The sequence below is a fragment of the Vombatus ursinus genome, unplaced genomic scaffold (genome assembly GCF_900497805.2).
Source record: "Vombatus ursinus unplaced genomic scaffold, bare-nosed wombat genome assembly UNPS02014799.1, whole genome shotgun sequence".
NCBI lineage: Eukaryota > Metazoa > Chordata > Mammalia > Diprotodontia > Vombatidae > Vombatus > Vombatus ursinus.
In genome coordinates this window covers 26360728-26373344 of record NW_020954577.1, presented here as the reverse complement: position 1 = coordinate 26373344, position 12617 = coordinate 26360728, and the positions used below count along the sequence as shown (strand labels likewise).

General features: G+C 42.0%; 1 protein-coding gene across 1 annotated transcript in view; it reads left to right on the top strand.

Annotated features, from left to right (window-relative positions):
* BFSP2 (beaded filament structural protein 2) overlaps positions 1-12617 on the top strand; it is a 119329-nt gene that overhangs the window by 49529 nt on the left and 57183 nt on the right. Inside the window, exons 6-7 of the mRNA XM_027871935.1 lie at positions 2122-2250; positions 9345-9565. Coding sequence (XP_027727736.1) covers positions 2122-2250; positions 9345-9565 — 350 coding nt within the window. The remainder of the gene's footprint in view (positions 1-2121; positions 2251-9344; positions 9566-12617) is intronic.

Here is a 12617-nt window from a genome sequence, read left to right as displayed (position 1 = left end):
ACACACACACACACACACACACACACACACACACACACACACACACATATATATACTTTATGCACGGAGACATAATAGAATCTGCCAGAGGAAAATCAGTCTCATGGACGGCTTTTCCACAGTGGGGAAGGAAGCCACAATAGACAGTTTCCTCCTTAAAAAGTTTGCCCAGTGACCTGAAACCATGGTTATTTACCCAACCAACTTTATTTGGGGTGTCTGCCCCTGCACATACCCTCAATCAATCAAACAACAAAACATTTATTAAGCACCTACTATGTACCAGACACTATGCTAGGTGTGGGCATTACAAAGTCAAGATGAAACAGCCCCTGCCCTCAAGGAGCTTAAATTCTCCTTAAGGGGGTACAACATGTATATACATAAGAAAAAACAAAAATTAATGATATTACTAATAATAATAATAAGTAGCCAGGGATGGAAGGTATGATCCTTGCATTTATAATAGTGGCTTCAGTACTTGGCTGAGTTCATTATTTCAGCAGGTAGTTCTTCCACCAGAATAATTCAAAGCTTCCAGTCCTCTCATCTTCAGTGATTTTTGTCCATATCTTAAAGAATAGAAACTCCATGAGGGCAGGTACCATCTCACTTTTGTATTTGTATCCCTACAGCTTTGCATATGGTGGGTGCTCTAAGGATGATTTGTGGCAAGATCAATACATCAACAAGCATTTATTAAGCACCCACCTATAGCTATATGGGTAGAGAACTGGAGATCTGGAGTTGAAATGGAACATACAAAAATAATAGAGTTAGAGCTGAAATAGACTTTAGAGACCATCTTGTCCAACTCCTGCTTTACAGATATGAAAGCTGAGGTCAAGAGAATTGCCAAAAAAAAAAAAATCACAGATGTAGGAAGGGCAGAGGCAGGATTTGAACCCAGGTCCTCAGACTCGCAATTCACTACTCTTTCCACTGTAGCATGTTGTTGTTGTTGTTCAGCCACGTCCAACTCTTTGCAACCCCTTTTTGGGGAGGATTCTTGGTCAAGATACTGGAGTGGTTTGCCATTTCCTTCTCCACTTCATTTCATAGATGAAGAAATTGAGGCAAATGGGGTTAAGTGACTTGCCCAGGGTCACACAGCTAGATAGTGTCTGAGGCTGGATTTGAACTCAGGAAGACTCATCTTCCTGACTGTAGGCCCAGCACTCTATGCACTATGGCACCACCTAGCTGCCCTCCACTGTAGCATATAGTTCCTCAGTGAGGATCCCGAGGCAGTGAGAAGTTAAGTGACTTCCTAGGAAATGACAGAGGTAAGATCTGAACCCAGGTCCTTGGAGTTGAAAACTACTGCTCTTTCTACTATGCCACGGAGTTTTCATTAAACCCCACCTTTTGCTGGATGCTTTTCTCTGTCTCCCCAAGCTCCTATTGCCTTCCCTTCTGAGATCACCTTCCATATCTTGTATGTACCTCATTATTTGCATCGTTCCCCCCCTTAGAAGGTGAGCTCTTTGAGGGCAGGCACTTTTTTTGGCCCCACCCCACCCCCTTTTTGTACAGCTAGGTCCCAATTAGTACAAATATAACCACCCCCCTGAAGTGGTTGCTTGTATTCAAAAATTCACACAATTCAAAGTTATAATTACGTAAAATATGGTAATTGGTTCCAGCCCAATGAAAAGATGCAATGCAAATTCAAATAATGGAAACATTTCAGGGGAGACATTATTCCCAGTAATCAGGACCTAACTGTATCTCCAGCACTTAGTACAGAGGCTAGCCTATAGTAATTATAATAAAGCATATTAATAATATAATCAATACATGAACTAATATAAATTACAAATATAATAACTAATTTAATGAATGCTTGTTAACCAATTGATAAACTGAATGCACAAAAACTTTTAAAGATTCTGAGGGAATGGAAATGTCATGTAGCACCTTTTGGTTGGTGAGAGCATTTGCTGATAAGACATTTCCTCTAGTTCTTTTAAGAGGGACCATCAATTTAAAATCCATTTCAAAAACTCTCTGTTTTCTCCTACTGGTGAAGTGAGGATGGTCTGAAAGGAAGGATAGGGAAGATGGCTTTCAATTCCCCATTCAAATATGGGCCCTTTGGCATTTCTTTGTCTGCAACAGCATTCCCAAGTGGTCCAGACAGCTCGGTCCCAAGAGGAAGAATTGGTGGAAGCCCTCAGAGCAGAGTTTCATGATACTGCTTGTGATATTCAACGCCTTCAAGCGGAGACGGAGTCCTTGAGAACCTTGGTAAGCAGCTACTGGATGGGAAATGTTTCTGCCCAGTCTTCATCTCCTTTCTGTTATCTCCTAGTGACCTGAGAGGTACATTTTTTCCCCCAGCAAATTTCCATTTCAGTGCAAGGACACAATAAGCCTTCTGGCTAGTAAGGGGGTCCTGGTGAACTAAATAGTTTGATTAATTACTGTCTCTCCTGAGAATAGTAGTTCCCTCAAATATTATCTGAACTACATGAGTATTTACCTACAAGTGGGTCTGACAGATGGCATCTCCCATTTATAGGATCACAGACTTAGAACTAAAGAGGATGTTACAGGATATCAGATCTGAACTGCTTGTTTTACAGATGTGGAAACTGAGGCACAGAAAAGTTAAGAGACCAACTTGGTCTGAGGAAACTGAGGCAAACAGGGTTAAGTGACTTGCCCGGGGTCACACAGCTAGATAGTGTCTGAGGTAGGATTTGAACTCCAGGTCAAACAGATAGTAAATGGAAGACCTGAGATTTTAATTCAAGCCCTAGGATTCCAGGGTCTTTCTAGACTAGAGGCAGCTACGTGATATAATGGGTTGAGTACTTGGCCTAGAGTCAGGGAGACCTAAGTTCAAATACTATCTCAGACACTTACTAGCTATATGACTCTAAGCAAGTTACTTAACCTCTGCCTACCTCAGTTTCCTCAGCTATAAAATGGGGGTAATCAAAGCACCTTCCTCTCAGGGTTGTTGTAAGGATCAAGGGAGACAATAATGATAAAGTGGTTAGCCCTGTGCCTGGCATATAGTAGGGTAAATAATATGATAGCTGAGATGAATTAATGATTCAGTTACTAATTTAGCCTAAGCAAAGTGCCTAAGGATCATCATGGTGTTTTAGTAGGAAGAATGCTAAATCTGGAATCAGAGGATGTGAGTTCAAATTCTACTCTGACCTTATTAGATATGTGACCTAACCTATCTGGGCCTCAGTTTCTTCAACTGTAAAATGAAGATGTTGAACTGTGGAGTCCTTTCCAGCTTTAAAACTATGATCCAATGATCTGAATTCTAATTCTGTCCCTGCTACTTACCAGCTGTGTGACATTGGGCTTTGTTACTTAAGCCTTATGGGCACCAGTTATCCATTTGTAAAGTAAGGAAATTGGATCAATGACTAGTATTTGTACAACACTTTAAGGTTTGCAAAGTATTTGGTAAATATTATTTCATCCTCACAATTCTGGAAAGTAGATACAATTATGAGATTATTAGATTAGGAGACACCTAAGGTCCATTTCAGCTAGGCAGGTAGCAAAGTGTTGGACTTGGAGTTAAGAAGACCTGAGTTCAAATCATCCCTTGGACACTTAACAGTTATATGACCCTGAGGAAGTCACTCCCCTTCATCTCAGACTCAGTTTTCTCATCTCAGAAATAGGGATCATAATAGCACCTATTTAGCAGGGTTATTGTAAGGATCGTGAGATAAGGAATGTAAAACCCTTTGCAAACCTTAAAGTGGTATGCAAATGCTAACTGTTATTATTATTATTATTGTTAATCTATGATCCTATGAGCTATGATTTCATCAGCAGTAAGGAACTTCTAGTGTGGGAATTCCCTACACCAAATAGAACACCACCTGACCACAGTTAATGAAGCCACATAAAAGTTAAATGACTTGCCCATGGTCACACAACCTAGTGGCACAATGGATGGAGCACTGGGCCTAGAGTCAGAAAGGCTCATCTCTGTGAGTTCCAATCTGGCCTTAGACACTTAGTAGTCGTGTGACCTTGGGCAAGTCACTTAACCCTGTTTGTCTCAGTATAAGATGAAGTAGAGAAGGAAATGGTAAACCATTCCAGTATCTTTGCCAAGAAAACTGCAAATGGGGTCATGAAGAGTCAGGCATGACTGAAACAACTGAACAATCCAACTCAGAATTTGAACCCAGAACTCCCAGAACTAAGTCCAGCATTCTCTCCATTATGTGCATTTTGTGTCTCTTCTATTACAATATTAAGTAAAAAAAAAAACAAAAAACAAAAAAACCCAGACATCTCTAGCTTGGCGTTTCATCAAAAGTGGCACCACTTTGACCTTCAATTCTGGTGAGATGTTTGTTTTTGGTTTTGTTTTGTTTTGTTTTACTGATGGCAAATGACAGCAATAATAGTCATAGCAACATAGCACTTTAAGGATTACAGAGTGTTTGCTTCCCATAAGTCCTATGAGGATGGATTATATATCGTTGATATGTATTAATTAATGTATTCATATATAATGTAAGTTAATTAAGATGTTACTATTATTCCTGTTTACCAGATAAGGGGGCTCCCGTAGTTGGAGTAGGTGGTCCAAGGGAGTTTTTATCCCACTGAAATGGGCCTCAGATCAATACCATTGGGAGGTGCTTAGTTCGTGATGCAATATCACCCCCAGCATTTAAAGAACTAGCCCTGCTATCAATCTCATACCTTCTCTTCCTGCATGACCCACACCCAATGCCACCTCTATCCATTATTTGCTGGAAATACTGAATTAACTGCAGACAGCACCCTATGGAACCACAGCCCTTTTCAGTAACCGTCCATCTCAATAGGATTTGTTCTGTAAGAGGCCGCACCCAAGGACCTAGAAGGCCACATGTGGCTTCGAGGCCACAGGTTCCTCACCCCTGGTTAGGGGTTAATATGTGTCAGGCACTGTTCTAGGTGCTAAGCGCTAATCTAGGCAATTCCCTCGGTTGCCACAAGATGTGTGGGATCTAAACCAGCCTTCCTGGATGGGGAATGAGACTCTGAACTCTAAGGTAGATGTGAAAATTTTGTCAGGACAGTAAATCGACTGGCTCACCTTAGCCCTCCACATGAAGCTGACCTCGGTCTATGCTTCATCCCATTCTGGCATCCATGAGACCACCAAGGCCTAGCCAATATGGGCGTCTTGCCATCTGCCCTGCTACAGCATAGGTCCTGTTCCCCTTCTCCCCACCCTTGCTCAGGGAGGAATAATCAAATCAACATTGTTGCCACTGGAAAGGAGGCGACAATCTATTGCCATCCCTGTGACTGCCTAGACTAAAACTTCCTTCCCTGGCTACCACTCCCTCTATTCAAATGGAAGCTTCCTTGAGGGCCAGGACAATCTCACTTTTATATTTGTATCTCCAGCCCTTGGCATAGTGCCTGACACATGTTCAATGGTTAATAAGATGCTTGATGATTGACTGTGGTAGCTCCAGGAGACTAGGCAGCTACAGTTACTCTCACATCACCAGACCCTGGTTCTCCTTCCTGTCTAATAGAAAACAGCTGTAAATACAGTGTCAGCCACACAGCTGATGGGAAAAGAAACCTCCCCATATACTGAAAGCTTAGGGATAATGCATTAGAGTAGCAGGCTCTTAAGGATTAGGATATTTAAAAGAAGGAAAAAATTGGGGGGGGACAGAAGCTCTCTAGAAATTACTCCCATTTCTATAGTACTTTTACCTTTGCAAAGGAACCACCACCTTGTGAAGGAGGAGAAATATTATTATAATATGTATTTTACAAATAAGGAGTCTCAGAAATGTTAAGTGATTGGCTCCTCATCATAGAGTTAGCAATTATCTGAGGCAGGATTTGAACCCAGATCTCCTGACTGCAAGTCTAATGCACTCTCTTTGCTACAGTTTGCCTCTTTTTTTTTAGCTCTGACAGCTTTGGTCCTAAGGCTACATTATCAAGTATTAGGGCCTTTCTTTGACTCCTAGTTCAGGAATCCTGATTAACACTGGATAGGAAACATAAAGGCTTAAAAAAAAATAAAAGACTGAGTAGGAGGGGGCAGATGGTGACACATCGAATAGAGCACTGGCCCTAAAGTCAGAAGGACCTGAGTTCAAATCCAGCGACTTTGGGCAAGTCCCTTAACCCTGATTGCCTCCAAAAATGGCAGCAGGGGAGTGGGGGAGAGACTGGATAGGAACCAATCAGTCCCATAACTTTTGAGCCGTCATATGTGATCTTCCCATCTCTATCACTGATGGGGCCTCATTTTGAACAGCAGGCAAGATTGCCTGAATAACGTGGAAGGCTCTAGGCCTCCTGGGTGAACACAGCCACGTTTACATTGGCAGCCTTGCCCTAATAATGATGTCGAAGGCCTCCTAAGCTGCGCGTTCAGTCAACTGAGATCAGGAATGTAACACGAGGCCAGAAACCACAGAAACCTTTTCAGAGAGAGAAGGAAGGAGGTGGGGGATGGGGGGAGAGAAGATTTAAGAGTTCTGCAAGCTCCTTCTCAACACCCGATTTTTGGTCCTGAGGGTGAAATCAGTATGTAAGTCCATAGGTTCATGGATTTAGGCCTGGAAAGGGCCTGAGAGGCCCTTTCATTTTACAAACAAGAAAACTGGGACTCATAAAGAATAAGCTACTAATGTGTCTGAGTCAGGATTTGAACACAATTTCAGCATTTTACCCATATACTATTATTCCAGTCACAGTTAAGGAAGCTACAAAGATGGTGGCTTTGGACGAGTCATCGCAACTCTCTGAGATTCAGCAAGATGAAGGGTTTGGATATAGATGGCCTCTAAGGGCCATCTTTCAGTATGAGCCTATGGTCCTAGCAGGTAAACACCTGCTAGGTGACTATAAACATTTCCTTGGGTCTTTCCTCGGCCCCTGTTTCATCATCTACAGAATGAAAAGTTGATCTCTGAGGCCCCTTACACTTCTAAAATTTTATAATCCTATGTTCCTTTATCCATGGCAGAGCTCCTATTAACCCCCAGGTAGAAATTATACCATGGTAGAACTGGATTCCAATTCTGAGGGGAGAATGAACGTGTTGGTTCTGATCTCAGAGGGAGAGAACTTGGAGAGGCATGCCACCTTGGATTCGTACCAGAAAGGATCACCTAACCCAGTTGTCTCATTGGCCTAGAAAAATGAAGTGACTTGTTTAAAGTCACACAGGGAGTGAAAAACAGAGCCAATATCAGAGCCCTGGTCTTTCAGGCTCTTTCCACTAAATGAAGTGGCAAGTGGCAATTCTCATGACTTCTCCCTGTGTCGGTCCAGGCTAAATGCAAACATTGCAGGGCTTGTGATGGAGGTAAACTGAGGAAATAGAAAGACCTTTAGATTACTGAATCATAATAATAACAAGTTTCTCCCTGAACATCCCCACACACATACACACATCCAATGTGAACGACCACCCACAGGTTAATAAATTCTTTAAAAAACAAAAAGCTGAGGGGAGAGCCCAGGGAGATCAGAACATGTTTCTCAAGTTCAGGGTGGCCTAATTCTGCCACACACATTGCAGGAATTGGTTTTTAGCTCCTGTTATGGATACAGTTCTATTAAAAAGCCTGATCCAGAGTCCTGTCCTGTTGGCCTCATTTTGCCTCTGCAAAATTACCCAGGATCTGCTCTGATGTCTAATTCAATGGCATCTAGAGAAGCTGAAGTTAAGATGATATGCCTGCCTCTACTGAACAGCAGCTACTTACAGCTGCTCCCAGGTAGCTAGTACTAAACATTTTAACTTGATTTAATAATTCATTAGACTGAGAGCTCCTTGAGAGCAGGAACTGTTTTTTATTTGTTTGTTTGTTTGTTTTGCCTTTCTTTGAATACCTAGCACTTAGCACAGTGCCCAGCATGTAGTAGATGCTTAATAAATGCTTGTAGATTGACTGAGGATTTATTAAATACCTGCTACATACCAGGCAGCTAGGTCCACTAGTGGTGGGAGTGCTGGACTTGGAATCATGAAGACCTCAATTAAAATTCTGCCTTAGGCACTTACTAGCTGTGTGACCCTGGGCAGTCCCTTAACCTCTGTCTGCCTCAGTTTCCTCATCTGTAAAATGAGAATGGTAGTACCACCTACCTCCCAGGACTGTAGTGAGAATCAAATGAGATAATACATATAAACAGTTCTGTAAAACTTCAAAGTGCTATATTAGTTATTATGTGTTATTATTACTAGACACTAGGAATACAAAGACAAAACAAAAAAACAGTCCCTGCACTCAAGGAGCCTCCATTTTACTGGGAGGATACAAAATATCCACAAATAAATCTATACAAAATATATACAAAGTAAATGCTAAGTTATCCTTTGCTGAGGGAAAAGGTGCTCACTGGGAAGAATGAGGAGAAGTCTCGTGTAACACATAACAAGCTATAGGCAATGGTCTCTCATAAATCTGCCATGAGGATCTATCCAAGGAGCTAGGACTCCTCTTCTATGTTATCTGTCTATTGCTGCAAATGGCAACAATCATTCAAGTTATGACCCCAGCCATTACCCCTCCCTTTGTGTAACAGTCCTCTCTGGCCACCATTTCTCTATGTATGTTGTCTTCCCTGTTAGAATATAAGCCCTTTGAGGGTAGGGACTGTTTTGCTAGCTTATGTTTGTATCTTCAGTGCTTAGCATAGTGCCCGGTATATAGGAAGCACTTCATAAATGTCTTTTCATTTGTTCATTTTTAATATTATGGAGGTATCTTTGCATCAGGCAGTCTGTACAGCTGTTAGCCCTCCTATTGACTACTGATCGACCTGTGGTATCTTTAGTGTAAGGAACTCCTAGTGAGTGAGGAACTCACCTCTTCATCAATGCAAATAAACAACTATTCTGTAACATTTAGTTTAAAGAGTAGCCTAGAGCATTGAGAAACTTAGTAAGTTGCCCAGGGTCACAGAGTCAGGATATGCCAGAGGCAAGATTTGTACTCGGATCACTCTGGCTCTGAAGACTCTTCTCTGTCCGTTGTCACTGGTCCTACCTTCTTTTAATTGTATCTTTTTACTCTACTTCTTATCGAGACTCAGACATGTGGTTGGATATGCAGCCCACTGGGCTCATCCATCACTACATATGTCTTAGACAAACGCTACACATGATGGATGAGTTGCACCCAGAGTTGAATAGGAGGAAAAGGGCAAGCTGAATTGCCCTTGGGATGTGGCTCAGGCTTTTCAAAGACCCACATTCCTTCCAAACAAAAGTTTGCCTTTATGCTACCAACATTCTTCCAGAGAGGTACTCCAAGGCCGTGGATCATACAAACCCACTTTTGCACAATGTTCCAAATGTTCTCTTCTCCTAGAAAAGAGGTCTGGAGAACTCATTGTATGATGCCAAGCACTGGCATGACATCGAGCTCCAGAACCTGGGCTCTGTTATCGCCAAGCTAGAAGCGGAGCTTGGGGAAATCCAAAGGGAAACCGAGCAGCAGCAAAAAGACCGCGAGCATCTGTTGTCCGGCAAGCTCCAACTGGAGAAAGACATCGTGTCCTATCACTGCCTTCTGGATAGAGAAGGAAGCAGGTATTTGTTTATTCCAGTGTGGAAACCATAGTGGCATGATTTAGGGCTCTGCTTTCCAGCCAGTTCTTTACAGAAACACACAGAAAGCTTCAAGATCCTCCTGTTTTTCATAGGATCATAGGTCTAGAACTGGAAGGGGCCCCAGGGTTCAGCCCCCTCACTTTATAGATCAGGAAACTGAGAATCTGGGGAAAGGGGAGCAGTGCCTTTGTTTAAAAAAAGTTTCATTATTTTTTTTTTAAACATTTCTATCACTGCCCAATAATACCTCCCTGGTAACAAAGCAATGAAGTGTAGCCCATATTGACCACATCTGATCATGTATGCTTCATTTAGTACCCATAGCCCATCCCTATTCTACTGAGAAGAAAGAGGTAAGTTTCAAGGCTTCTAGGTGGCCCAGTAGTTGAGGGTTCTGGACTTGGAGAGCAGCTGTGTGACCTAGGCAAGTCACTTAGCCCCCCTCAGCCTCAATTTTCTCATCTGTGAAATGGGGGCGATAATAGCACCCACCTCCTAGAATTGTCATGAGGGTCAAATGAGGTCCTTAAAGCACTATTTAAATGCTAGCAATTGTTATTATTTCATCTTTACATTTTCTTGTTGTTGTCTCACAACTGTGCCATATTATCTGCCTCAGAAGAAAGAGTTTACCCTGGAGAGCCACCACCTTCTTTCTCCTTTCATCCTCAAGATAGACTTCCAACCCATGGCTCTTTGGCGATGACTGCTGTTGAATTAAGCAATTGTGGTTTAGAAATGATAGTCATAAAAATACAGATAATCTTGCCAGTGTCCTATGACCAGAACTGATTTTGCCATGCAAACAATTTATATATATTAAGTCTGTGAAATGAGAGTTTTCCTCCTGTGCCTTATTGGAGGTTAGAGGTGAACTTGGGTTCTCAAAGGCTCTGTCCATAGGGCATAAGCTCTAGCAGGCTCTGTCTACCAAGATGTGATAGACCATGTGTCTGATGTCTGGGGACTAGCCTAGAGAAGACCAGTTCAGAGTGCCTTATCACCAGACTGGCCACTGGAAGGTAAAGATTTTTGGCCACTGGAAGGTGAAGATTTTTGGCCACTGGAAGGTGAAGATTTTTGGCCACAGAAACTCTTGAACACAATTCATTTAGACCCAGAAAGATTGCAACCTTCACCCACGAAGGGAGGAGGGTAATAGCCACACTAAAGGAATAACAGATCCTGAAAGTATCAAAGTTCACTGAACTTGCAACAAGCAAAGTCCACTGTGTCTCTGTGGAGTTTGTGCCGCATCTATTTTTAATAACTAATGCATATGTGTATTTTCAGCTAATTTGGAAAATTCCTGTTTCACAGAAGTCGATGGTGAATAGCTGGAGAAGTTGCCAGAAGAACTCTTCCCAGAAGCATCACCCTTGGCTTGAGTCGAATAGCTCCCCACAGATACAAAGGATTATCGCTGTTAATACCATTGCTATTTCTTAATTAATATAGGCTTTAGTGTGAGATGCTTCCCTGGTTGCTCTTCAAATAAAAGCTTGGCTGTGCAATTTTCCATTCACTCACCCTCATCAAATGAGCCCCTTGGTAGGTGAATGTCTTATGAGCTCACTGGTCTTTTTCTCATGGCTTTTAGGAGTCTAGTTGAACCATTTCCAAAAAAGACTAAAGTGTGAAGCCACCTGTTCCACCATCCAGGGCCACGGAGACAACCCAGACTGCTCCAGTGCCTAAAAATAGAATTTTGATGTTTAGGTTAAAAAAATAATCCAGTATTAGTGCCAGGATGTCTACTGGTGGTTGTTAACAACCGGCAGCACCATAATAAATGTCAGCTGTTATTATGTGATGATCAGAAGTAGTATGCAGAGTGTATAGAGAATTTGCTTGGAGTCAGGAAGACCTGGGTTCAAACCCTGCGCCTGATGTATCCCGGCTGTGTGACCCTGGGCACTAGTGCCCCAGAAACTCCTAGAGGCAGTAAGTTTCAGAACAGCTGGTCATATGCATAGGTAGGAGGAGTTTCTCATGAAGACTTCCTTATACCAACGAAATAATAGCCCCCAAGTAATCATTACATAAAACAATAAGAAAAGTAACAGCTCACATTAATACGGTCTTTATTTCCAAACTGCTTTGCATACATTATCAGATGAGTTACCATATTATAAAAGCATTCTGCAAACCAAATTACATAGAACTATAAGTTCTATATAAATGCCGTGTATTCATATTAGTATCATCCAATTTGATCTTTGCAACAGCCCTGTGATGTAGGTGGGAGTCCACATGGAGCTGGGAATTTTGGAGGGTCAAAGGGTCCTTGGGTGCATCAATAACATAATTTTAGTTTCCTCTTCTTGGCTACTCAATGGGCTCCATGCAGCCAAAGATGGTGGCCATTTTGCAGAAGAACAGACTGAGGGTTATTGAGGTTTAAACAGCTTCCCGGGGGTCAGATAGGGTCAGAAGCAAGATTTGTAGCCAAATGTTGCGGACTCAGCATCTAGCTCTCTATTGGTTAGGCTACACTGCTGTCACAAGTGAATTCTAGCTGATGAATGCAGTAAGTTGCTGCTTTTTTATCTGGATGGATGGATGAGAAGACAGACAGATAGAGATGATACAGGGATAGGAACTGGACCTATGATCTCACCATATATAGAATTCCCCAGAGAGGTGACTCCTACAAATGCAATTTGGCACCTTGCCTGCAGATCACTCATAGTCAATGCATGTCAGAGGAAACACTTGAACCCAAGTCTTTCTGGCTGGAAGGCTGACCATCCACTATACCAGTAGTATTAAAAGCAAATAGAAACAGAGGCCACTAATCTATACATAAGGATCCTTTTGGGCAAAATACTGACAGTTTTGGGGCAGGTAGGTGGTGCAGTGGCCAGAGCACCAGCCCTGAAGTTAGGAGGACCTGAGTTCAAATCTGGCCTCAGACCAAACACTTGACACTTTCTAGCTGTGTGACCCTGAGCAAGTCACTTAACTCCAATTTCCAAAAGTTGTATATATATATATATATATATATATATATATATATATATATATATAT